The sequence below is a fragment of the Podarcis gaigeae genome, assembly GCF_964106915.1.
Source record: "Podarcis gaigeae genome assembly, chromosome: Z".
NCBI classification, from domain to species: Eukaryota; Metazoa; Chordata; class Lepidosauria; order Squamata; family Lacertidae; genus Podarcis; species Podarcis gaigeae.
In genome coordinates, this window is record NC_139691.1 from 50,307,016 (window position 1) to 50,331,613 (window position 24,598).

The 24,598-nt window shown below is 43.0% G+C and overlaps 1 protein-coding gene and 1 long non-coding RNA gene across 3 annotated transcripts; both read left to right on the forward strand.

Moving 5' to 3' along the window:
- The first annotated feature begins 3,746 nt into the window (after positions 1-3,746).
- Positions 3,747-23,326, forward strand: PHF6 (PHD finger protein 6). Of its 2 annotated transcripts, none has more exons than XM_083723038.1 (11): positions 3,747-4,088; positions 12,251-12,424; positions 12,821-12,922; positions 14,143-14,276; positions 14,464-14,507; positions 16,473-16,633; positions 16,771-16,914; positions 17,416-17,520; positions 18,009-18,142; positions 21,111-21,237; positions 21,558-23,326. In XM_083723038.1, exons 2-10 carry the CDS (start codon positions 12,287-12,289, stop codon positions 21,235-21,237), a joined length of 1,089 nt encoding a protein of 362 aa, XP_083579164.1. In that variant the 5' UTR covers positions 3,747-4,088; positions 12,251-12,286; the 3' UTR covers positions 21,558-23,326. The 2 variants fall into 2 exon arrangements, with proteins under 2 accessions (XP_083579164.1, XP_083579165.1); XM_083723039.1 differs by lacking the exon at positions 3,747-4,088 and adding an exon at positions 4,499-4,552.
- LOC310837065 lies at positions 14,514-15,590 on the forward strand. Its single transcript, XR_014560397.1, has 2 exons — positions 14,514-15,289; positions 15,526-15,590. It is a non-coding gene; the product is annotated as an uncharacterized lncRNA (long non-coding RNA).
- Positions 23,327-24,598: the final 1,272 nt, after the last annotated feature.

Consider the following 24,598-nt stretch of genomic DNA (forward strand, 5'->3'; position numbering starts at 1 on the left):
AGTAAATAGTGGCAGGGGCGCCGACTTCTAAAAAATATTGGGGGGGCCCATACCGGGGTCCTGCCCCGGGAAGTTTTCTAAATTTTAGATGAAAATTAGTGAGTTTTAAAGTTTTTTAAAAGTATTTTAGAGTCATATGATCAACATTAGAACCCCGAAAACTCGACTCTCTATAACTCCACACTCCGGGAAACTCGACAAGCCTGAAACACTTTTTGGCTTTGAAAAAAGAAACAAAACATAAACACGCACGGTTTTTTCGTAAAAAGCTAATTTAATTTACAGTAACAATTATGCTTATAGACTATTAAAGAGCAGTGAATATATAGCTCTGAAAAGACTGAAATGATATTTAAATAAATCCTAAACTATCATTAAAAGAATAAAACATAAAATATTGCTGTTGCACAGTAATTTGAAAATAACAAGTATTTGAAAATAACTAATACAGTACTATAGTAATATAGAAATACAGTACTAAACTAGTACTAATATTTCGAAACTGACAATTTAACATTCTGTATGTATTTAATTCTCTATTTTATAAAGATTTTTAATATCTGACAGTGAGTTTGGAGTAGCCCAATGCAAAAATCCTGAGGATCCATGTGGATCCGTGCTTTGTAACCACGTTTTTGCACCATTGTGGCCCCAGGCCACAGTGGGTGCGTGATTTTTTTGGTGCAGGCTGTAGCCATGGACATGCTATGTTATCTGATGGTGAATTTGGGGTGACCCAGTGCAAAGATCCTGTGGATCCATGCTTTGTAACCACGTTTTTGCACCATTGCAGCCCCAGGCAACAGTGGGTGCGTGATTTTTTTGGTACAGACTGTAGCCATGGACATGTAATGTGATCTGATAGTGAATTTGGGGTGACCCAATGCAAAAATCCTGAGGATCCATGTGGATCCGTGCTTTGTCACCACATTTTAAATGGGGAGGGAAGGAAAAACACAGAAAAGACAAGAAGCACAAGAGGGGTGTGCGGAGAAGCAGCTGGCTAAGAATGCAGGGGAGGAGTTTAACGGGGTGGGGGGAAGAAAGGAAGGCAAAAGTCCCCCCCCAAGGCAGCCCTCTCTCTCTCTCTTTCCCACCTGCTTGTTTTTCGGCTGCCTGCGAGTCCCTAGAGCACGGAGAGGAGGAGGTGGTGGGCTGGAGCCTGCACGCAGTGTGACTAGGAAAGAATTAGAAGGAAGGACTCGATCCTTTCCTTAACCCTCTGCTTGCCAGGAGGGCAGGGGATTCCCTGCTCTTTGTTGAGTTTGAGCAAACGCAGCAACAGAAGCGGGTGGGCAGTAAGACCCTGAGGCAGAATGCAGGAAAGCAGCAGCTTCCGCCTTCCCTCCGCCCGCCCGCCCGATCTTATTTTTGCCTGATTTTTGCCTATTTTTGCCCCTGCGCTCCGGCGAGTCAGCTCCAGGGACCACACATTCGCTCAATAACACGCACAGACATTTCCCCTTACTTTTTAGGAGAAAAAATCTGTGTGTTATAGAGCGAAATTTACGGTAATAATTTTCTTAAATTATCGGGGGGCTGAGCCCCCCCAAACGAATTTTTGAGGGGGCTCGGGCCCCCTCAGGCCCCATGGAGTCGGCGCCTATGAATAGCAACCAAAGGCAAAGTGTGCAGTTGTCTGTGACAATTCACTTATAGCTCAGATATATGCAAAGTAGGCTTAGGGAACATTTGCACTAGCAGCAGTAATGATAAACCGTGATGATAAATTAACAACAGTGGAGCAGGAATCCATCTGATCTGTTTTCTGTCTAAGGGAGCAGCTAAGACAATGCATTATCATGTCATGTGTGTGCTGCCCTTCCTCTAGAGATTTCAAGGTGGCAAGCTTGGCTTATCCCAATTTATCTTCCCAACTGCCCTGTAAGGAACACTGAAATGAGTGACTGTCACAAGTCACTGAGGAAGTTTCATACACGAGTGAGGAATGTGACCCAGACCTTTTAATCCAAATCTTCACCCACTATTATCTCCTGCAATAGCATATTTTCACCCTCTCGTCTTTTCTTGTTGTTTAGCACCCAGAAACTTCATCGTTTTCAAGGGAGTGGGAAAACAGGCTTAATTTGCTGGCTGCATTGTCTGTGGGTCAGCTTGGTTCTAATGGGAAATTGCGGGGCAGGGTGTGAGGATGTCCTTGCTTTATACAAAGACTTCTGGAGGGTGCTGGATATTCCAGCTCTCCTGTTAAGACTTGGATACAGAGTGTTGTGACGTGGGGTTTGTGATTTCAGCTCTCTTGACATAATATGCTGGAGACAGTTCTCTAGTAACACTTCTTTATTAAAGCAAACAAGACTGAGACTTGAGGAGGGGAGAGCTACATTTATAGGGACAGGGAACAAGCTAGAAAGGATACATTTTGGAGGGAACAATCTCAGGCAATCACAGTCCTGCCTTTTGGAGGAAACCAATAAGACAGAGGATCCAAATACAGCAGCTTAAATGAACCAATAGTAGCTGTACCCTCTGGAACCAAAAGGCAGTTACTTTACCCTAATGCAATACAGACAATAATAATACAGATATAAAATCCTTTGACTCAATACACAACACAGAGCAAAACAAAAGAAAACAACAAAACACAAAAAAAGGAGCAAACACCTTCCCAAACTACTGTATTTGGTCAAATGTGTATTGTTATTTATTCTAACTTGGACTAAAGAAGAATGATCATGCTCCCAGAAGGAGCAGCTGCATAGCTTGGGGAGCTCCTCAATTTCAAACGATCACTGCAACCTTTTGTAGCCTCTGATGCGAGGGTCACTTTTGCCTGGCTACAGCTGATTCACCAGCTATGGCTGTTTTGTAGTCCCAGCACCCCATGGTAACTTCTGGGATAGACTGCTGCAATATGTTTTCTGTTGAAGATGGCCCAGAAGCTGGTGCAGAATGCTGCAGCCCAGCAGGTGGCCCAATGAGGGTTCATGCCCGGTGCTGTTCTGGCTTGCTGGTAAGCTACTGGGCCCCAATTCAAGGCCTTGCCATTAGCAGGTAAGAGCCTAAACTGTCCGGGGTTGTCTGCCAAGATATTGACCCGCCTGCGCACTGCGGTCATCAGGAGCGGCTCTGCTCGATGCCTGCCCACCATAAAAAGCCACGAGGCAGGGAGCGCAAGGGGTGCCTTGTTCAGTGGTGGCTCCTCTCCTATGCCGTCTCTCCTCTGAACATGCACCAGAAGCCTGAGAGTCGCCTTCCTTTTTTGTCCCACTGACCGGTGATAGGTAACACTTCTCCCCTCCCCTCCCCCGCGCCTTCAGGGGCCATGATCCGATAGTTCACAGTCCTGGTTATTTTGTCCCTTGGAGAGTGAGATTTTGCTTTTCTTTTCTTTTCTACAAAACTTTGGCTTGGCGTATTTTTCTGAGGGGGGGTGCGCAAACACATTCCGTGCAACCAGTGCTTAAAACACTCCCACATGCCCCTAAGCGCTGACGGGCCCAGCTGCGTTATTCCCACTAAATGTCCGGGGTGGAATTAAACAAATACATTTATAATCGGGAGAGGGGCGCATGCTCAAAACCGCTCAACCCTTTCAAACAGCCGGACGCGCCGCCTCCTCTTTAACAAAATCAAACGAAACAAAACCTGCAGCTGCGGCAGCAGCGCATGCGCGGGACTCCTCTATTGGAAACGAGCGCGCGCTAGCCACTCCGCATCTTCCCGCTCCCTTTTCTGCGCAGACGCGAGACTGGTTAACCCCTACTACTCCTTCTATCCCGCCCCCAAAGGCGCGTGAGGGAAAGTCGAGTCCCTCGCAGTCGCCATGTTAGTTGGGTTTTTTAAAAACCACCCCAATCAGGGCGCATGCGCAGTAAGCGGCCGCCGCGGCGGCCAAAAGGGCAGGCGAGCCGCTTAGTTTGGCTGAGGGCGTGGCATAAAACGCCGGTCTCGCGGGCGTCAGGCGCCGTTCGTGCGTGCTTGCGTCAAGCTTGGCGGCGGCGGCGGCGGCGTCTTTTTCCTCCTGCTGCTGCTGCTGAGCCTCCGGAGGAAAAGGGCGGTTGACGCCGAGCGAGGAGCTGCGCCCCGCCCGGCCGAGAGGCGCTCCTTCCTGCCCAGCCGACCGGGTGAGTCCCACGCCCCACGCCCCCCTCCCGGAGGGCCGGGTTGCCATGGGAACCGCTCCTCGCTGCCCTGGGGTGGGGGCCGGGACACCCGCTTCCCTCGGGGGGACCTGCCGCCCTCGCCCCTCCGGCGGCCCTCAGAGGAGCCGGGCTGGGAGGGTCGCCCAGGGGTCATCTAGTCCAGCCATCCCGAGGGGGGTGCTGCCTTTCCCTCCCTCTCTCCTTGCCCAGGAACTAAAGGGGGGCTGCTCTGCCTCCCTCCCTCCCCCCCACCCGCAGCCCCAATGGCCATTGCGTCCCGTCGCCGGCCTTTCCAGGGGGCCCTGCAGCCGAGTTGCGGGTCAGATGCTGCTGCTGCTGCTTCGCTGGGTCGTTTGCTGAGGTTGACCGCGCACTTTTCTCTTCCAGGGGCTCGCCGCCAAGTACAAGGTTCCTCTCCCGCTCTTCGCAGGAGCCTTGAGAGATGGGTCTGTAAGGGGAAGGGGCTGCTGGGCAGGGGGCGGGGGAGCGGTGCAAGGTCAGTCAGCTACTAAGTCCCACCTGGGCGGAGGTGGGCCCACGTGCCCTAAGTCTTCGTGTCTACACCTGGGCGCTCTAGGCCTAAACTCGCGGTTTGGGGATGGGACTGACTGACAGGGAAACTGCATTGAGGTCGCTGGGGCTTGCTCCCAAGCAAACCTGTACTGAATTCCACCGACACATACACATGCACAAGCAGAATATCTGACTAGTAGAGCTGTTGCGTTAAGCACCTGTTCTTGGAAGGAAAACCCATAGCATTCAGTGAGACTTATTCCTTGATACCATGCATTGCCTTGCTGGCTTCATAAGGATGTCATCTTAAAAACAAGAGTTCATGTGTTTGTAATACAGCAATGCTTCAGAATTCCAGTACTGTAGATGGAAACCACAGGAGGTGGAGAGCGCTTTTATGCTAGAATCCTGCTTACAGGTTTCCCACAGGCATCTGGTTGGCCGCTGTGAGAACAGGATGCTGGACTAGATGAGCCTTTCGCCTGATTCATAGAATCACCAAATTGTAGAGTTGAAGGGGACTCCTGAGGGTCATGTAATGCAGCCTGCTGCAACGATTCAGCATGCTCTTATGTTCACAATAGCTTCATTGTTAGCTGCACCAAGCTAGCACATTTTCAGATGCCCAGGGTTTTGTGTGTTATTCAGTTGTCCTTGCCCTGCACGGCCAGTTGGTTTCCCCCTTGTTGCAAATCTGAGTGTTAGGGCACAGTGGTTTGCTTTAAGCTGTCCACCCATGTATGTACCTGTACCTGGGAATAAGTCCTGAGATGTTCAGTGTAGTTTACTTTCTAGTAGATTCTCAGGATTGCATCCCTAATGAGTTTGTGGCTGAGGTGAGATGAATATGGGACTTCCAGCTCTTAAAATGTGCCTGCTGTCTCTGCTGTAGAAGGGTTGGGAAGGGCTGCAGCTTTGCAGTATAGCTTCTGCTTTGTATGCAGAAAGTTCTAGGTTCAAGTCCCAACAACTCTGGGTATGATTGGGAAACATTCCATGTCTGCAGCACTGGATGGATGCTACCAATCATTATAGACAGCACTGAGCTGCTAGAGGCATCAAGGATCTAACTGTACAAGGCAGCTTTCCTATGCCTGCGATTACAAGTTATCCTATTGCCCTCTGCCAGCCAGCCACTATAGGAATGAGTGTTTAGAAACTGGTGCCTGAGTTTTAGTTGTTATTTTCCTCTTCCCTTCCCATCCTTCTTCCCTTGTATATCACGTTTTTTAAGATTCCAAGCCTGGTACTATGGACTGCCTTGTTTTGGTTGTATGTTAGCTGCTCTTTGACTAAAGATTGGGGTACAAATTCAATAAAAAATCCTCTCCTGGTTTCAGGCATAGTCTATTGGAAGTGCATTTATCTGTAAAAAAAAAGGTACAGCAAGGAGTTTGGTGAGATGATGTTGCTATAGTAACATTTCTATCGGGGCACATAGTGTCCCATGTTGGTTGTGGACCAGGGGAGTTCTGTTGAAATGAATTTTTCTGATCACCCTGCCTGTTTCTCTTTTCATTTCAGTATTACTTTCCTGTAGCTATGGTGTGTTTGCAGAGCAGTCAGGAGGAGAGACAAGTACATTTCCTGAGATCTTGAAAAATATGTATGGATATGAATATGAAACTTCTTAATGTTCTCTATAGCCTCTTCACATTTGGGTTTTGTTTCACTGGCCTTTGGTAGAAGACAAACACCTTTGGAGAGCTTTGACCAAGTGTCACCGATTCTCTGAACATTCTGAGTCTTGAGTAATTGTCTTGCTTCATCTTGAATAACTAAAAGCTCATTCCTTATGGGACTGACAGTAGTTGTCACTTGTATTAAATTCTCGTAATGTGTAAAACTTGAAAGGGGCTTTTTATATAGAGAGATGTTTGGTTCCCAGGCCATCTCCTAAAACTTTAAAAAATCAAGCTTTTGTCATCTGCCTCCACCTCCCCAAACCTCTGGGAGAAATTTCTTGGTTTGATATGCACACAGGTATTGGTGAGAGCAGTTAGAATGCTTGTACTACTGTATTCTGTCTTAAGTTCCGTCAAAATGTGAGTATCCCATTAGAATATGCCCTACTCAAACTGCAAGGGTGTACTATGTTGTGCTCAGCTGATGATCTTAGCTGAGTGGATTTAGCAAACAAATAATGGAAGGTAGCAGTTCCCTAAAATATATTGTACCAATGCCATTTAGGGACTTCAAGGTTGAATTGTGCCTGACTGACAATGGAGAACAAGCACATATGTTGAAGAGCTGGCACAGAGTGTGCCTGGCACAGGTGCTTATTTGCCTGCTTTGGATATCTGTAGCGCTCTGGCTTGTGATTTGTGGCTCCCATTGCTGATTCACCCAATAAATACACCCCAAGTGTTTGAGACCCATTGCATATAATTGTTTTGGGTGTGCAAATAAAAATTCTGCACATACTTGTGAAGATATAAAAGCATACCAGTGGGCAATGGGTGTCTGCCAGCTTGTCTATCAAAAGGATGAACATGTTAGCTGGGATTGACCAAAGTTCCCTGTTGAGTGCACTGTAACAAAACTAGGGTCTGTTGCACAAATATCTTTAAGTGGCAACACAGTTTTAAAGTCTACTATTTTTAAATAGGGCTGGAAGCCTAAATCAATGTGACTTCCATTTACTGCTTTGAATCTGACTATTAATCTTTTCCTACAAACACACACACACAGCAGAATCCAGGTCAAGTTAAGCACTTCTATTCTCTATTTTCTAGTATTTTGTTACAGGGCTTTAAAGGGGAATGCCATAGTATTCACAGTTGGCACCATGGATGCTAACCCTTTTCAGACACATTCTTGGAGCATTAATTTGCAGTCCCAAAAAGAATTTTGCCATTTGTTCCATAATTACTTTGTTTACATTTCTGAAAGCCAAGCATAAAGATTTCCAGTGATCAATTTCAGAAATAATGCTAGTGCCGCAATTTTTTTCAGTCCAAAAGCACCTGCTCATTTGCCTACATTCCTCTTTGTATGTTGCTACTGCATTACTTCTCAGTTGCAAGATCTCTTGCAAACCCAGGAAATCCTAAGCATGTTTTTGTTATAACGTAAATGTGAAGTATACCCAATCATACTAAAATGTTTGGCCGTTTTGAGACCTCTGAAGCCCTGTCCTCTTGGAGAAATGACAGGCTAGGACTTGACTCTAGCAGCTAAATGGAGCATGAAGACCAGCTCTTGAATTTCCCTCCTTTCCATGGCTTAGGTGACATCACTGCTGCTTTTCCTCCTGTACTTAATAAATAGCCTGCTGGTTGAAGCTTTTTTTGAGCCAGCCTTTCCCCCCATGCCTTAGAAATGAGCCATTTAGAAAAGTGCAGTGGGGCCACAAGAAGGGCTTAAGACACAATAGGCATTTATAGGGGAAATGGTCACATTTCTATCTTTGTTTGTACCCATAAAGCCATGCTATGGAGAAATAAAGCCTTGAATATTGTTTTGAAAGGAGGTGGGGTTCCCTCCCCAGTTTTATTCTGCTAAATACATCATGGTAGTTATCAAACCTTCATAAAGAATCCATAAAGAACATATTGGTGATGCTTAAGGCCCTGATTCAGTAAACATACATGTTTAACTTGATTCCTGAGTACTCTTGCAAGTAAGAAGTTGGGATTCTGGGTTGGCAAATTAAGTATCTTTGGAATGCATTTATAGGCAGTGGCAATCTTTAGTCTGAAACCATTGTGTTGCTACTGTTGATGTTTCTGGAAGAAACTTTTATGCTGTGTAAAGTGGCATGTGACTTCTGTTATTAGCTGGGAAATTGTCAGAAGAGTTTCCAGTTCAGGAATGTGTGTGCATATTCAGGTTTCTATCGTGCATTGACTTTTTAAAGTTGGTGGTTCCTGTTCAGTTGGTGGTTTTTTTCAGATTATATTGCAGGAAAGCTTGAACTAAAACTGGATTTTAAAGAGAAAAACATTGTAGGCCATAAACATAGGAAACTGCCTCATACAATGTCATACCACTGGTCTGTTTAGCTCAGTACTATGTACACTGATCATAGCATCACTCCAAGACTTCAGAGAGCAACATATCCTAGTCCTACTTGAATATGCCAGGAGATTGAACCTGGGGCCTTTTTTGCATTTAAAGCTGATGCTCTACTTCCACTGAGCTCCAGCATCTCCCCATAAATCAAGGACAGTGTTGTGAGGACAAGTAAGGCAACTATATTGCAAAGGCCAGTGAATACAGCAGCCTTCCCCAACTTGGTGTCCTCCAGATATTTGAAACTTTCTTCAGAAGGAGTGCATTGCTATTGTTGCTTTTATACAAGGAAAGGTTGAGGAGGTCACTCTGAGGGATGGGCATGAACCAGTAGTGAGGAACCTGTGGTCCTCCAGATGTTGCTGGACTATTTCTGGCAACCCCAGTTGGCATGGTCAGTAGCCAGGGATGATGATGATGATGATGAGTCCAATGATGTCTGGAGGACCACAGGTTCCATGCCACTGCCTGTTTACTGCCGTGGTGGCACCACCCAATCAGAAATGGATCTGTGTCTATCTGCATAACTGAGGCATTTATTGATTACACTAGAGTGCAACAAGGATTGTTCTCAAAGGTTCAAAGTGGTTTAGACTAATATTTAAGTTTTCATTTTAAAAAATCTCAAAAGCATGGAAAATTTTACTGCATTCTGAACAAGGGTAGTCAAACATCTCATTCTAGAAAGTTTTGCCTGATTTTTATAAATGTCAAATGGTGTTAGAATTATGATACTTTGAAGATTAAAGGCACTAACAAACTAAATTTTAAGTAAAAAGCACAAACTTAGCAACAGTTCTGTTAGTTTCATTAGATGCCTTAGAAATTGTTATGTTGGAAGCTGAAGTATTTTATTAAATTTCTTGCCTCATCTTGCATTTTGCTGTGCTTGCATTTCTGAAGTGTGAATATACTCAGTATTCATTTTAAAATATGATACTGATTGTAAGCTTGGGGGGCATGTTTTGAAAGGCCCAATATAAACCCTTCAACAATAAATAAATATTTTTTTTTTTGTTCTTCTGTTAGCCTATTTTTTTGGTAGTGAGCTGAGCTCCCGTTACTGGGTCAACAAATGACCACATATATTGTGACGAAATAGGGACGCAGGTGGTGCTGTGGGTAAAACCTCAGTGCCTAGGACTTGCCAATCGTATGGTCAGCAGTTCGAATCCCCGCGGCGGGGTGAGCTCCCATCTCTCGGTCCCAGCTCCTGCCCACCTAGCAGTTCGAAAGCACCCTTAAGTGCAAGTAGATAAATAGGTACCGCTTTATAGCGGGAAGGTAAACGGCGTTTCCGTGTGCTGTGCTGGTGCTGGCTCGCCAGAGCAGCTTCGTCACGCTGGCCACGTGACCCGGAAGTGTCTTCGGACAGCGCTGGCTCCTGGCCTCTTAAGTGAGATGAGCGCACAACCCTAAAGTCGGACACAACTGGCCCGTACGGGCAGGGGTACCTTTACCTTTATTGTGACGAAATAAAAGTAGTAAGGGTGACATGTTTTGCCAGAGCTGGCAAAAAAATCACTTCAGTCATTTGCCACAAAACTAGTTATCGGTCCCTAGAAATTTAACATACTTTTTCCAGCTCCAAAATGTTCAGTTATTTTGTGGATATGTAGAGAGGTGGAGAAACATGTACACCAATGGTTCCCAATTAGCTAAGTATTGTGGACCCGTTTTTCTAAAGCCAAGCTTTTGAAAAACCCTACTTTTGAAAATTTTGATATCTCTATGGTAGTTTTTGTTATGTGAATGGTGCTATGGACCCCCTGGGTGGGTTACGGACCCCCAGTTGGGAACCACTGGTGTACACCACCTGGAGGAGTAGTGGGATATAACTGAAGAAGATGATGGTGGTAGTATGTTTGAAGTCATCCCATCTCAAAAAGGATACATTAGAGCTGAGAAAAGGCAACCAAAATCATTATGAAGCTAAACCCACTCTGGTAAAAGGAAAGGTTCCAAAATCTGATGCTTTCCAGATTTTTTTGGGGGGGGGGGGCACCCGGCCATGATGCTGTGGGGAAAGTGAGTGGTGGTTGTCGTTGTTATCTGCACCTGTCATAATACTAGAATAATACTAATAATACTAGACTGGAGCATCATAATACATAATACTAGACTGGAGCATCAAAAGAAATTGATTCAGGCTAGACAAAGAAGCACCAGTTCTTAGCATCTGACTCAAGAGACAATAAAGTGTGCCTCCAGGAGTGAAGTCAATCTGCTATGTTAGTAGCACTGAAGTGACCTTCCCAGGCACAAACCTGGACAGTGGACATGGAGATCCTGGGCCGCCCAGGCGACAAGACACACACACACCGGCCTCACTGATGTGGTCCAAAGGAAAGCAGAGCAATACATTGCACAAGCTGCCACAAGCTGTGGTGTTGATGGCCTTAAAACAGGGTTAGACAAAATAATGGAGCATTGTGTCAAAGGCTCATTAGCCCTGGTGGCTACAAGTCTGCCCATGTCCATATGCAGGATGCCACTGGACCTTGTTGCAGGGGAGCAACAATGAGAGGGCAGTTGGCTTCAAGCCCCAGCTGTAGGGTTCCTGGAATGATCTGCCCAGCCATTGTGAGAAGCAGGATGTTGGATGAGGTAGGCTCTTGGTATGATGCAACAAAGAAGTTACTTTATTTGGTGGGGGGAATAAAATGTGTGTGCGCGCGCACACACATGCATGTGCACATACAGCTTCTGGATGTTGCTGCAAAGAATGGTTGACATTCTATGTTCTTCACATGATTACAAATGTGCTGTCAAGACCAGAACCACATGCACAGCTTCCGAAGACCAGAGTGTTACCTGCCCAGTGGCATAGCGCTGTGCTGCTGTTAGTGTTTGGTTCATTCAGTCTTCTGGCCAAAACTCCTGTAGCTCTTTGCACATGCCATAGTGCTGGTCTGTATCATACTGCACAAGTTTATGAGTTTGTAGCTGCATGTGTGACTCTCTCAATGAGGCAATGACACTTGGAGGCTTCTAATATTCTTATTTTAGAATGATTGGGAAATCTGGTTGGTACCAGATAGCCACATTTTAACTAATTGGATGAACATTTCTACCTGACAAGCTCAGATGTTGATGCTTTCTGTAATGTGCATACCCCATGGATGAGCAAATTAATTCATTCATCAGCAGTTTGCCATAAGATACATTTTGATCCTCTGTTATTTACAAGCTGAGCCTGCAAATGAGTGCAGTGTTGAGTGCTTTCTATTAAAATATTTTCTAAAAATTTGTATTAAAATACAGTTGACTTTCCTAGGGCAGCTTAAAATAAATCAATAGCAAAAGCAGGGTGGGGCTCAAGACTGATTCTAAGTTCAAGATGGTATGATATCCATTCTTCTCAAATGCTCTTTGTCGTTTTTCAACTTTCTTTATTTGGGCACTCTTCCTGTTGGGGTTTTTGTCAGTTTTCATTCCTTGCAGAAGGGCTGCTTTGGCAACATGCAGATTTACTTGGAAGCACCATGGTCCACCACCAGGCATTTTAAATCTTGAAGATGCTTTTGATAAGGAATGCTAAATAACTGGTGAACTAGAGAGTGGCTAACATGATTGTTTGTACCCTCTTTTTTGTTGTTCTGTGTTGCATTGGCAAGGCTTGAAGTAGCATTCTTCGAACTGCTGTAAGAATCATGTCGGCAGCAGCTGGACAGAAAAAGGGACCCGGCAGGCAGCGCAAGTGCGGCTTCTGCAGATCCAACAAAGATAACGAATGTGGGCAGCTACTGCTTTCTGAAAACCAGAAGGTGGCAGCACATCATAAGTGTATGGTAAGTGCTCCCAAACACTGCTGGAAGCTGCTCTTAGGGCAGAACACTGCTGCTGTGGGCTAAGAGGAGTTTGACAGGTGGTAGGGGGCACTTGAGGCTTCCTCCACCCTGATAATTCTCCCCTCAATTGCCTCTCATTGTTATTTTTAGTGTGATCCCCCCCCCCCAGGCAGGCGTCAACATTGTTGAATTCATAGGACTGATGTCCAAGTAAGCTTATGCATAGGATCATACTGCCCATTAAAAGGCTTTAGAACAGAACATTATATATTCATAATTTCCTATAGTACTGCATGTTAAGAAACCTCTCTCTAATGTAGAAGTTCTGATATTGTTTTTAATTTAATCAGTTCTGAAGTCACAATTAGCTCGTTCTCTCTTTTGGTCTCTTTTTAGCTTTTTTCATCTGCTTTGGTATCTTCACACTCTGATAATGAGAGTCTTGGAGGCTTTTCCATTGAAGACGTTGAAAAGGAAATAAAAAGAGGTACCAAGCTGGTAAGATGGCATTTCTATCTCTTGAAAGTGAAAAAGCTCAACTCGAAATGAATTTTTGTTCAGTAAGTTGATAAAACTGCCAGCAGAGAAGCAGCAGTGCCAGTTTCCAGGAAGGTCTCACTGAAATCTTGTGAGCTCTTCCAGAGATTGTGAGATCTCACAAGGTTTTGCTGGAAGGTGATACCACTGCTAACGCTTTGCACCAGCATGCAATGCAGGTAAGAGAGACATGACGCGGGCAGCAGGAAGGGGGCAGCACATTTCCATTTCATCTCCAGTTGCAAAATGGGATGCAACACCCCTGGGTCTTTCTGCTCCATCCTGTGAATGTATTTTCTGGCACAGCAAGGTCTAGGGAGCTTTAAAGTGAATTGCCACTGTTCTTGAAGAAACCCCCTCCTTTGTGTGTGTGTGTGTCTATACCACTGCACTGTAATGTATTTGTGTAGAAAGCTGCCATAGGAGAACAGCTACTGCAACAAAACAGTGTTTGGAGGAGGCAATAGGCACACTCTCTTATGCTGCTTTTGTGCTCAACAGTAGTTTTGCAGCTGTTTTCAGTAACAGAATTGTCTGCATTGCCAAACATCTGATCTTGAAAAGATTTTAATAGAAGTTGTTTTGTACCCTGATAAGTTTTCTAAAGTGATTGGATTGTGTTGCAAATCATGGATTAATTTGGCAGCTACTTAAATACAACTGTTTCACTTCTTGCCTAATATACAAAGCTAGTTGTATTTGGGGCTTCTGCATTTCCTCTTGATTTCAGTGGAGTGTCTGAAGATCATGTGTGTGCCAGACAGATTCACACAGTGTAACTCAGAAGTGTAGCTTTGCTACTTATCCGAGTTAGTAGGTGATATATAAGTGTAGAATATCTCAGAGTCTAATGGCACCTTAGACCAACAATGGCATAAGCTTTCATGGACCATAGTGCTCAAAAGCTATTATACCATAATTAGTTGCTTTTTAAGGTGCCTTTAACTTAACAGACTTAACATGGAAACTGAAGTACAGTATAATCCCTGTTTATTCGGACTGAATACACATTTCCTCTCCCTTTAATTTGGTGCAGCTTTCTTTTCACATTCTAAAGTATCATGCAAAAGAAATAGCAGTACCAATTCAGTACAATAAGCTTTCTTTCCCTCAGTTCTGCTCTAATCGCCTTGGCTGGTAAGAAAAAAGGTTCCAAATGTGTGTCTTTTTCCTGCTTTCAGATGTGCTCCTTATGCCACTGTCCTGGAGCAACTGTTGGTTGTGATGTAAAAACCTGCCACAAGACTTATCACTACTATTGTGCGTTGCATGATAAAGCTCAGATCCGAGAGAAACCTTCTCAAGGCATTTACATGTAAGGACCACTTGCATTTCTCCACCATTAAAGGAACCAGCTTTCGTACTTAAGCAGAGATTTTCTGAGGTGGATTTCTCTCAGTGCAAAGTGCCTTGAAATCTTGTTAGTGATGGTATAGTTCTAAGCAGATATAAAAGCTTTTCCTTTGTGGCTGACTTTGCTCTCTCCAATGTTCTATCCCTAGGATATTATGTCGAAAACACAAGAAAGCACCACACAATTCTGAAGGTAAAATTATTCATAGCTCATTGTTTTAAGTAGTTCCGCATCAAAAAGTACACGCTTTCCAGTCAAGAGAAAATAGGATGAGGGCAGAAGCATATTAATAAGAAATAAATTACTCTTTGAGTAAACCTTCCTTGAACACAAGCATAAGCAAAGAAGAGTCCTTAAACAAGCCAAAAGCCAGCTCAGCTAATCAGGGTTTGAGCCAGAATCCCTGGGTCCTATGACATGGCAAGTCACTATTCTTCTAAAGTGAGACTAATCTCTGCTGAAGTGGTAGAAGGAGGAGAATGGGAGGCTTGTCCACGGATCACTAAACCAGAGCTTTCCAAACTGTGTCGTGACACACTAGTGTGTCAGTTACAGTGTGTGGGTGTGTCGCATGAATGCTCCCCACACTTCTCACTAGGCTAGAAAGGGGTTAGTTTAACCTCCAGTTTGCTAGCAAAACTGAATTACTGTGTCGCAAAATGATGCATGTCCAAAAAATGTGTCACCAACATGAAAAGTTTGGAAAGCTCTGCACTAAACCATTGCCTCTGAAAACTGAGGTTGCACATGGGCCTATCATCCTCTCTGAATTTGTCTTTTAATGCCATTTAAGCAATCAGCACATCTTATTCTAGCAACCAGTAGCACATTGTGTGATGGTCTAGTATTATGGGAGTAGGAGGAAAAAGTTCTCTTCACACTTTCACCACTATTTGCAAGAGTTTATAAACCTTATGATGTGTTGCTTTCTTTCTGAACTAAATCCTAACACTACAGAGACGAGTTACAGATAGGTAGCCGTGTTGGTCTGCCATAGTCAAAACAAAAAAAATTCCTTCCAGTAGCACCTTAAAGACCAACTAAGTTAGTTCTTGGTATGAGCTTTCGTGTGCATGCACACTTTTTTGTGTGTATCTGAAGAAGTGTGCATGCACACGAAAGCTCATACCAAGAACTAACTTAGTTGGTCTTTAAGGTGCTACTGGAAGGAATTTTTTTTGTTTTGACTACAGAGACGAGTTCCTCAGAGTTTATCTGCAGGTGTGGTGTCTAGCTTTGTTTCTGATTTGAATGCATTAATTTGCACACTAATGTTGTAAAAAAAAAAAAGGGAATTGGCTGTGTATAACATGTTCCATAAAGCGAGATGAGCGCCGCAACCCCAGAGTCGGTCACGACTGGACCTAATGGTCAGGGGTCCCTTTACCTTTATCTAACATGTTCCATTATCTGGCCTAAATTCCACTGTGAATTCTAACCTGTCTGCACACGTGGAATTACTTTTCCCTCAAAAATACCAAAAAGGCTGTTCCCTCAGCCTTTGGTGTGTTCCCTCACTATTGGTGTGTGGCTGAAGTTGGGCTCATTGAAAAAGTGTCCACATTTTTAATCAAAACTCCATGAGCAGAGTGTGCTTTGACCTCTAGAGAAATGGGAGCCTGTATGTTTTCTTGTCTCAAAAGACTTATTAGCAAGAACAGAACAACAATCTATTCAGTGTACAGTACATTGAACAAGCAGAATAAGCAAGCCCTAATGGTTTGAGTAGACATTCTAATAACTGCACTGTTTAATTCAAGGAACACTGTAAGAAAATACTTGTTTTTGCTCTTTGGCTGCTTATTCTGGGAATCTGTTATGTATATTCAGAAGTAATGGGAGAAGTGAACATGGGAGAACTTTAGCCGTATCAGTTCCTCCCTTCCTATAACTGGAAGTGAGCTTACATAAGTTATTTGGAACTTGATTTCCCAGGTTATTGTGATTATGGCAGTGGGGAACATTGGGGTCTTATAACACAGGTTTTCAAATAATTAAAAAGTAGCCTGGGTTTAGCCCAATAAATTGCTGCTGCCATGTCAAAGCAAGCCCTGCTTTCTTCCCCAGGCAATCTTTTGTGCCAGTGGGGGTGTACCCTACAGGAGCTTGTGAAAAACCATTCTAGCCTTTTTATGTGTGGGGGTTTTCTTCCTTCAGATTTAGGAGAAGGTTTAAATGAACTAAATGAGTTGGAAACATCCCCTCCCAAAAAGAAGGGGCGCAAAGGAAGGCCCAGAAAATTGAGTCTCAAAGGGCAGCCAGAAGATACTCGATCCACATCTTCACATGGCACAGATGATGTAGAAAGCAGTTCTTATGTAAGTGCATTCTATGTTTGTTTATAAACCTCTCAAAGAAGTCTAGGTCTCTTTTTTATAATGAACTTACTTTGTTGCCTTGTGTTGAAACCATATTTCTTGTTCTGGCACATTTTAGAAAAGTTTTTTTCTTCCAGAGAGACAGATCGCCACACAGAAGCAGCCCCAGTGATACAAAACCTAAATGTGGATTCTGTCATGCAGGTGAAGAAGAAAATGAAGCTCGAGGGAAGCTTCATATATTCAATGCCAAAAAGGCAGCTGCACATTACAAGTGCATGGTGAGAAAAGTCATTTTGTCCTTATTCTCTGGGAGTTCAAACATTTTCAGTGAAACTTTTCCCATAACATAGTATCATAAGCTGGATGTCCACCTCCTCAGAGCTTCACATTAATTTGAAATATAGCCATCTACCAGCCAGGGCTTGCACACTTCACGGTGCCACCTAGTTTAATGACATAAAAAGTGCTTCAGGGTCAAACCAAAAGTTCATCTAGTCCAGCATCCTCTTTCCCATAGTTACCAGCCAGATGTTTCCAAGATGCCTTTATAAATAAGCCTTGAAGCCAAAACTTATCCCCTCACTGTGAACTGCCTCTGAACCTATATAGCTAGCATACTTAGTAGTCATTGACTGATCTCTTTTGCCCTCAGTGAATGTGCCCATACCCCTTTTAAAGCCTCAGCACATCGCCATCTGCCTATCACATGTCCTTTTTTGATGTCCCACACAGCCAAGTTTTCCCACATTCCTAATATTTTGCCTCTCCTTTCTTCTTAGCTGTTCTCTTCTGGCACTGTACAATTGACAACAACTTCAAGGGCAGAGTTTGGTGATTTTGATATTAAAACTGTACTTCAAGAAATCAAACGAGGGAAAAGAATGGTATGTCCTTCTTGTCTGAGCCTGACCTATCCACCCACCTTGCTTTTACCCTGCCTCTTCTCCAAAGAGCTGAGTGCTGCAGACATGATTCCTTGCACCCTTTCTTTTCACAGCAACTGTAGACTTGAGAACAGTGACTGACCCAAAGTGACAGAATAAGCTTTGTAGTAAAGCAGAGGTTTGGAGCCAAGTCTCCCCTGGTCTCTCACATTAGCCACTACTGCAGATAGAAAGTAATGCATATTGAGCGGCTGTATCTACTTTTAAAAGTTTTAATAACATGAATTCCCGAGCAAACTGTTTGCATGCTGTTGAAAAATGTTACCAGAAATGAGAACTTTAAGAATATGAAATTTATTGTGAAGCAGGAAGATATAGATTAATACCTCTCTCTCTCCCCCCTACCCCTCTCTCTCTCTCTCTCTCTCTCTGTGTGTGTGTGTGTGTGTGTGTCTCTGTCTCCTCCCTCTAATGTCTCTGTGTAACAGAAATGCACCCTTTGTAGTCAGTCTGGTGCAACTATTGGATGCGAAATCAAAGCCTGTATCAAGACTTACCATTACCACTGTGGAGTGCAAGACAAAGCAAAATACATTGAGAACATGTCACGAGGAATTTACAAGTAAATGCATTCTCTTTTACTTTGCCACACACTTTACTGGAGCATAGGGCAGGCTGGCCATGGGGTTATCATTTCTATGTAGTTGAACTGATGTGAATAGAGAGGCATGTATGTTTTGGCCAACAGGAAACTCGCATGAGGCAGTATATTTCAATTTGTTCCACTGAAGACTGTAGACTTCTTCACTATGCTTAACACAGAATGTTTCCAGTAAGCGTTCTGTTTTGAAATTAGGAAGGCATTCTGCCAAAGTTAAACTTGTGTGTTTTAATGTATTAAAAAGCATCCTTTTGAAACGTTGCTCTACAACCATGTTCTTTGTGTTCCTAAATGTAGTGCAGGGGTGGGGAGTCTGCAGTCCTCAGTTGTAGGTGGCTTCTAACTTCCATCAACCCTGCTGAGCATGGCCAGTGGTCAGGGGTGATGGGAGTTGTAGCCTAGCAACATCTGGAGAGCCACAGGTTCCCAACCTCTGATTTAGTGGGTCTGTATTAATAGCGTTTTCTGTACCTGGGATGGGGAACCTGTGTTCCTTGTAGCTGAACTACAACTCTCATCATCTATTGGCCACGCTGGCTTGGGCTGAATTGAGTTTACTTACATCTGGAGGGCTACAAGCTCGCCACTCCTGTTTATAATTAGCTGAATAGTTCTTATGCAGTTATTTCTTCGCGCACGCCCCTCCCAAAGCAAATAGCAAGTGGAAGCTGAGAAGGGATTTGCTGAAAGTGATGGCCAAAGTGAGATGACAGCACATCAGGCTGTTTGTCCAGCCCAGTGTTGTCTCTCTGGGAGCTCAGGCCATCTGACCCTTTCTAGGTGGTTTCAACACCAACTGCAGTTTCCTATGACAGTTCTTCTTACGGATGACTGCTCTCCAGCACCCCAGGTTCACACCCAAATTGCCTAATGGCCTTATTGCCATTGTGTCTGACCCCAAAGGTTGGTCACAAAGTGGCATTTCCTGAACAGTGTGGTGCAAGTTCTGTCTCTTCAGATTTGGTGGTTTGGCTTCATGTTGCCTTATTTGTTTTTCCTTCTTTAAGTGTCTTAGCTTGATTTACCTGGAAAGTGCCTTCAGATGTCTTGAGCACAGTCTTGTTGGATTGCTTTGCAGTGCAGGGAGGATAGAATGATACTTAGTTCTGGCTTTTTGTGCCCAACTGATTCAGTTAGTTCCTCCTAAAGAATTTGCAGTATTAGGAACCTGGAAGGAAAGCCATGGCCAATTGATTGAGTTCAACAAGTGCTTTTCACACCCAAAAACAGCATCTTAACAAGCAGTGGTGTGAAGCAGAAAAGCTCCCACAAAGCTTTCAGCTGCTATGTATTTTTTGTTGGGACTTGGAAAAAACATATTCCCAATATAAAATTAATTAATAACTTAATAGATTTTTAGTTGTATGCTTATTGCTATTGTTAGCCATGCTGGGAACAAGAATATGTACTGAAGTATTCATTGGGGGTATACATTATGTATGTAAATAAATATATCTGTACATGGACAGCTTGAGAATTGTAGTGAACTTTATTCAGGTGGCTGTGATATGTGTGTGTGTGTGCGCGTGTGTGTGTGTGTGTGTGCTTAGGGCTTTGTGCCATGTTAGAATTAGTACTCTAATGGTTTTCGGTGCCTTCATTCTGCCCCCCCCCCCAAGCTCCTTAATTTAAGCCACATAAACTAACACATGCCATGAGTTGACATGGCTTATAATATTTACAAGTGTTTCAGTAAAATGTGTTTTATAAATAAGCTTTGAATTGGATTGAGTATAACGCAGAGTGATCATTTTTGTATCTAATTAGAAGTAAGATTCATTAGGTTGTTTCTGTACACATTTGATGAAAAATAAGTCCCATTGAGTAAAGGAGCCGTTTACTTCTGAATAGACATGCTTGGATTGGGCTATTAGTGTAGTTCAACAGTGCTTATTTTTCTCCCTAATCAAATATTCCAGTACAAATATTTTGGCTACTGGAAAATCTTGAGAGATTTTAAATAGCATATAAAATTTAAATGCTATACTTCTTTTAGTTTTGTTGATTAAATCAGTGCTAAGTAAGTGCTAAATGAGATTCCAGTAGACATAGGGCACTGGAAAATTTTCAGGGGAAAAAAAGATTTAAAATATTAATGTACATTAATTTCAGTTGGTTAACTGTGAGTAGGACTTGTGTGAATACCAAATAGATGCTAGATATTTATTGTCTCCATTTCACCCCTTATATGCTACTGAATACTGAACAGAGATGAATACTTTCCACACTCCTTTATATAACTACCCAAATAAATGGCAATGGTCCATTGTATTTCACAATTGCATATTAGGCTTTTAGATTAATCTGGCTGCTCTGAAGGGGTTAGGAATTATTGTGGGATCTGCATGTGACCTTATCTGTATGTATAAGAGACCCATGAAGGACCAGCAAGAACTGGATTAGCACAGATTTGGTCAAACACTCCAAAGTCTTTTTATTCTCTGGACAGTAGTTTGGTGGAAGATATTTTGCTGCAAGGGAAGAAAGGGTTTTGGTCAAATTCAGCCTCACTACTAATACCTTCAGAGATCAGTCCCATCCTACTCTCCCCCCCCCCCCATTAGCTTTACAGTGATTGAGGAACCTTAGCCCCATTTATAGATAGTTGGTGAAAACAGCAAGGAAGCAATGCACAAGTGAGAGACACGATAGCCTTGCGTATCTCAAATTTAGAACCACTAAATCTGTTTGGCTTGCCCTAAGGCCAGAATATTTACCCATTCATTTTGGTTATTTAAAACATTTCTATCCCTGGTCTTAAATTAAACATTTTCAGGTTGGTTTTACAATAGCTCATAAAACGCAACTGGTGAAATACATTAAAAAGCAAACGTAAACATAATCACAATGGCACGCACTGGACTAGATGAACACCCTGTGACATGGGTTGTCCCCCCCCCCCCGCCCCTACTTTGTATTGTCTTCTTAGGCTTTACTGTAAAAACCACAGTGGAAACGATGAGCGAGATGAAGAGGACGAAGAGCGAGAGAGTAAAAGCCGCGAGAGGTCAATAGCTGACCATAGTGGAGTTTCGCAGCAGCTCAATGGAAACTAGGTATGGAAGTTCTCACCTGCCAGCCCTCCAGGGGTGCCACAGTTAAAATAGTGTAGTTATTTGTGGTATATTTTAAGTTGAGCAATTGCCAATGATTAGGTTAGTTTTTGTTACTTTAAAAAAAAAATCCTTTTACTTTTAAAAAATCCCTGTTGCAAAAGAATCCAGGGATATTTCTCAACCTTAGCTAACTTTACGAAAAACTCTGCCTTTCTGCCAGTAAACGTAGCTGTCATGTTCAGTTAAGTAACCTGCTTTTCTCTATTTATTCTGTACTATTTTAAAATCTGCTCTCTCCCTCCCTGTCATCTTTTAAACAGGTTCAAGTTAAATGGAATGAATAAGACATCCATGATTACTAATTTTTGTTTTTGTTTTGTTTTGTTTTTTTAAAAAAGGCTTTATAAAGCCTGAAAGGGGTTGGGACCCCCCCTTCTTTCTTTCTTTTTTTACTGTCTGACTGTTAGAAATGTCATTGAGCTGCCAGAAGTGTTCTCGTGTGAGCCTTCGATGAGTGGCATGTCAATATTATGTAGCTAGTTAGTCTGCAGTGTTTGGAGAGAACAACACACCTACCCTGAAACACTATACAAATGAGATGTAAATGTGTACAGTGTCAAAACAACAGCAAACATTGAAATAGGAAGCATGGTTTCTGGACTAAATGAATCTTCCAACATGCGGAATATGTTAGGTTCAATGATTTTGTGCAGCAAGGGAAAGACAGAAGGTTTAACGTGCAAAGCAGACATGACTGTGCCATAGGAAGACTGTAAAGAAGTACATTTTGCATTTACCTTCACTTAAGAACCATGGAGGGAAACTGTTGTCCTCTCTTTTGCAAAAGCACACAGTGCATAGGAAAAAAAGAAAAGAATCCTGCAGCTCCAAGAGCATGTGCTGAACCATTTGGATCTTTATTCCTGTTAAGATGGTTTCTACTGCCTAGCATTCCTTGCTGGAGATGACTCAAGCTGCTGTTGACTATAAGCTGTGAGCTTCAGTACTCATGCCAAAGGGCTGTGGTTCATTCTTTCCCCCCTGCTCCCACCCACTCACCACCTCTTCTAGACTCCCTGCTTTACCCATGGCTAATGGCAACTGAAAACCAAGTCTTCACTTCTGGAGGCTGCAGGAGTGGGGGGAACACTCAACCTGTCTTAGATTTAAGAGTTCCTACTTAACTCTCACTATGGAATTTAGCCACCTTTATTGGACATCATACCTCAATTGCTCTGTGCTGCGTGGAACACATCATGTTTTGTCCAAAAATAAAATATGTACAGATCCCGTATGCTGTAACAAGAATGCAGAATAAGATTCTGGGTTTTGGTTTTTTTGTGTTCTTTTTTTAATATAGAAAGAGGTCAGTATTTATTTTGAGTCTTGTGACCACTATATGAGAATGTTCTAGTATTTGATTAAGGCTTCCTGGCATATCAACAAGTTAAATGCTGTTAAAATCTTCCAAATGCTCTGCTGGAGCCTAATTTATGCCAAGTCTTAACATCCCAGTTATGATGTCATTGAATCTTGGTATTTCTATTCATTTCTTCTGTTGTCCTAGTAAAGCCTATTGTTTTCAACACAACCAAAATATATATATATACTTGTTTGCAAGCTAGCAAGTTCACTCTAAATGTTATCTCTTTTGAATTCAAGGCAAAACTGCAAAAGGAAATATACTATTGGTCAGAAAACCAGAAAGGTTCACTAGCCGTGGATGTGGCAAAAAGCACTCCATGAATATGATTTATGTTTCTGACTTCCGTTTCTGAAGCCTTTTTGAGTTTCATTTTATTTTTGATTCTTTATTGGTTTTTTAAATGCATTTAATTGATGTGTTGAGGGACTTAACTATTGTGTATAAGAACAAATACTCCCTCAAATTGAAATTCAATCCAGTTGCATTTGAAAACTTCCTGGAGGAATGCAGTTTTCGTAGAAAAGTTGTGTATAAAAGTTAACTGCTCTTATGCCATTGACCAATTTTTATTATTATTATTATTTTGTATTGTAACATTTAAGATTAAAGGCGCAACTTGTACTGAAATAGATTTCCGCCAGGCTCTGCGCTCTTTCAAAAGCATGAGTTATGTGTGTTTGTTTATTCCTGTAATCGTTTTTAAATACACTCATAATTTATTATATTAGACCAGTGTTAGGGTTATTTTACTTCTTTTGGGAAGCAGTTTCAAAGTCTAGTGTGAGTCGTGATGCATTCAGAATGGACATGAAAAATGCCAGCAAAATTCCAAACAATTCTTTTAAAAAGCCTGCAGCCACACCACTCTGAAAGCACCCAATCCCATCTGATCTTGGAAGTTAAGCAGGGTCGGGCCTGGTTAGTACTTGGATGGGAGACAAAGAAAAACACATGCTGCTGTCAATCTCCAACCTCTGTAATGACACCCAGGGACAAAGAATGTTGACCATGTCAGGGTTCAGAGTGCCTAGGAAGGCTCATCTATTGATAAATGGGAATAAGCTTAAGTTGATACCCATGATCATACTCAGCCTTTCTGTGAAATAAAGGGAGAAGTCTTGGAAGTAAACAAGCTGTTGAAGCTTTCACTCTGCTCGGGAACAGAAGCACACTTGTTGGCAGCATCTGTTTGCTTTTCAGTCAAAATTGGCTAACAAACCAGCTTCCACTGAAGAGGTACAGCATATTTGGTGTGGGGGTGGTGGTCTCTTCTGAGCCTAAATATACCATAAAGGCACTTTCCTCTAGAGCAGGGGAAGCTGTCGTGTGGTCCCCTTGGATATTGGGACTACAGCTCCCATCATCCATTGTAATTTGATAGGAGTTGGTAGTCCAAAGCAGCTGGAGAGCCTGTGTTAGCCACTCCTGCTCCTAAAGGGAAGAAACAGAAGAATTTAGGTACTGGCTGATCAAGATACCAACTGAGGAGCAACGCTTCATTGATCTGGGCAGTTGCTGATACCATCCAGTTTCTAGAACGTGGGGACAGCTCTGTCTCGCTTGGGGAAGGTTTAAAGCTCACACAGGGTATGCCTGCCAGTTCACTTATTTCATCCCTGCAGCTGAATTTAAAGTGCTTTCCCCACAGCATTAGCTACCCAAGGGCCAAGTATCTGGCTGTGGACACCCAGAGACATTTTTATGATTGTTGGAAACACGAATTGCCATGTATTAAAGGTAGCCTTAAAAAGTATTTTTGCTGGATCCTTCAGTGTGTGAGAGAGATCTGGTTCCAAGTGCTTTTTGGGAATACAGTGGTACCTCGGGTTACATACGCTTCAGGTTACAGACTCCGCTAACCCAGAAATAGTACCTCGGGTTAAGAACTTTGCTTCAGGATGAGAACAGCAATCGTGCTTCAGTGGTGCGGCAGCA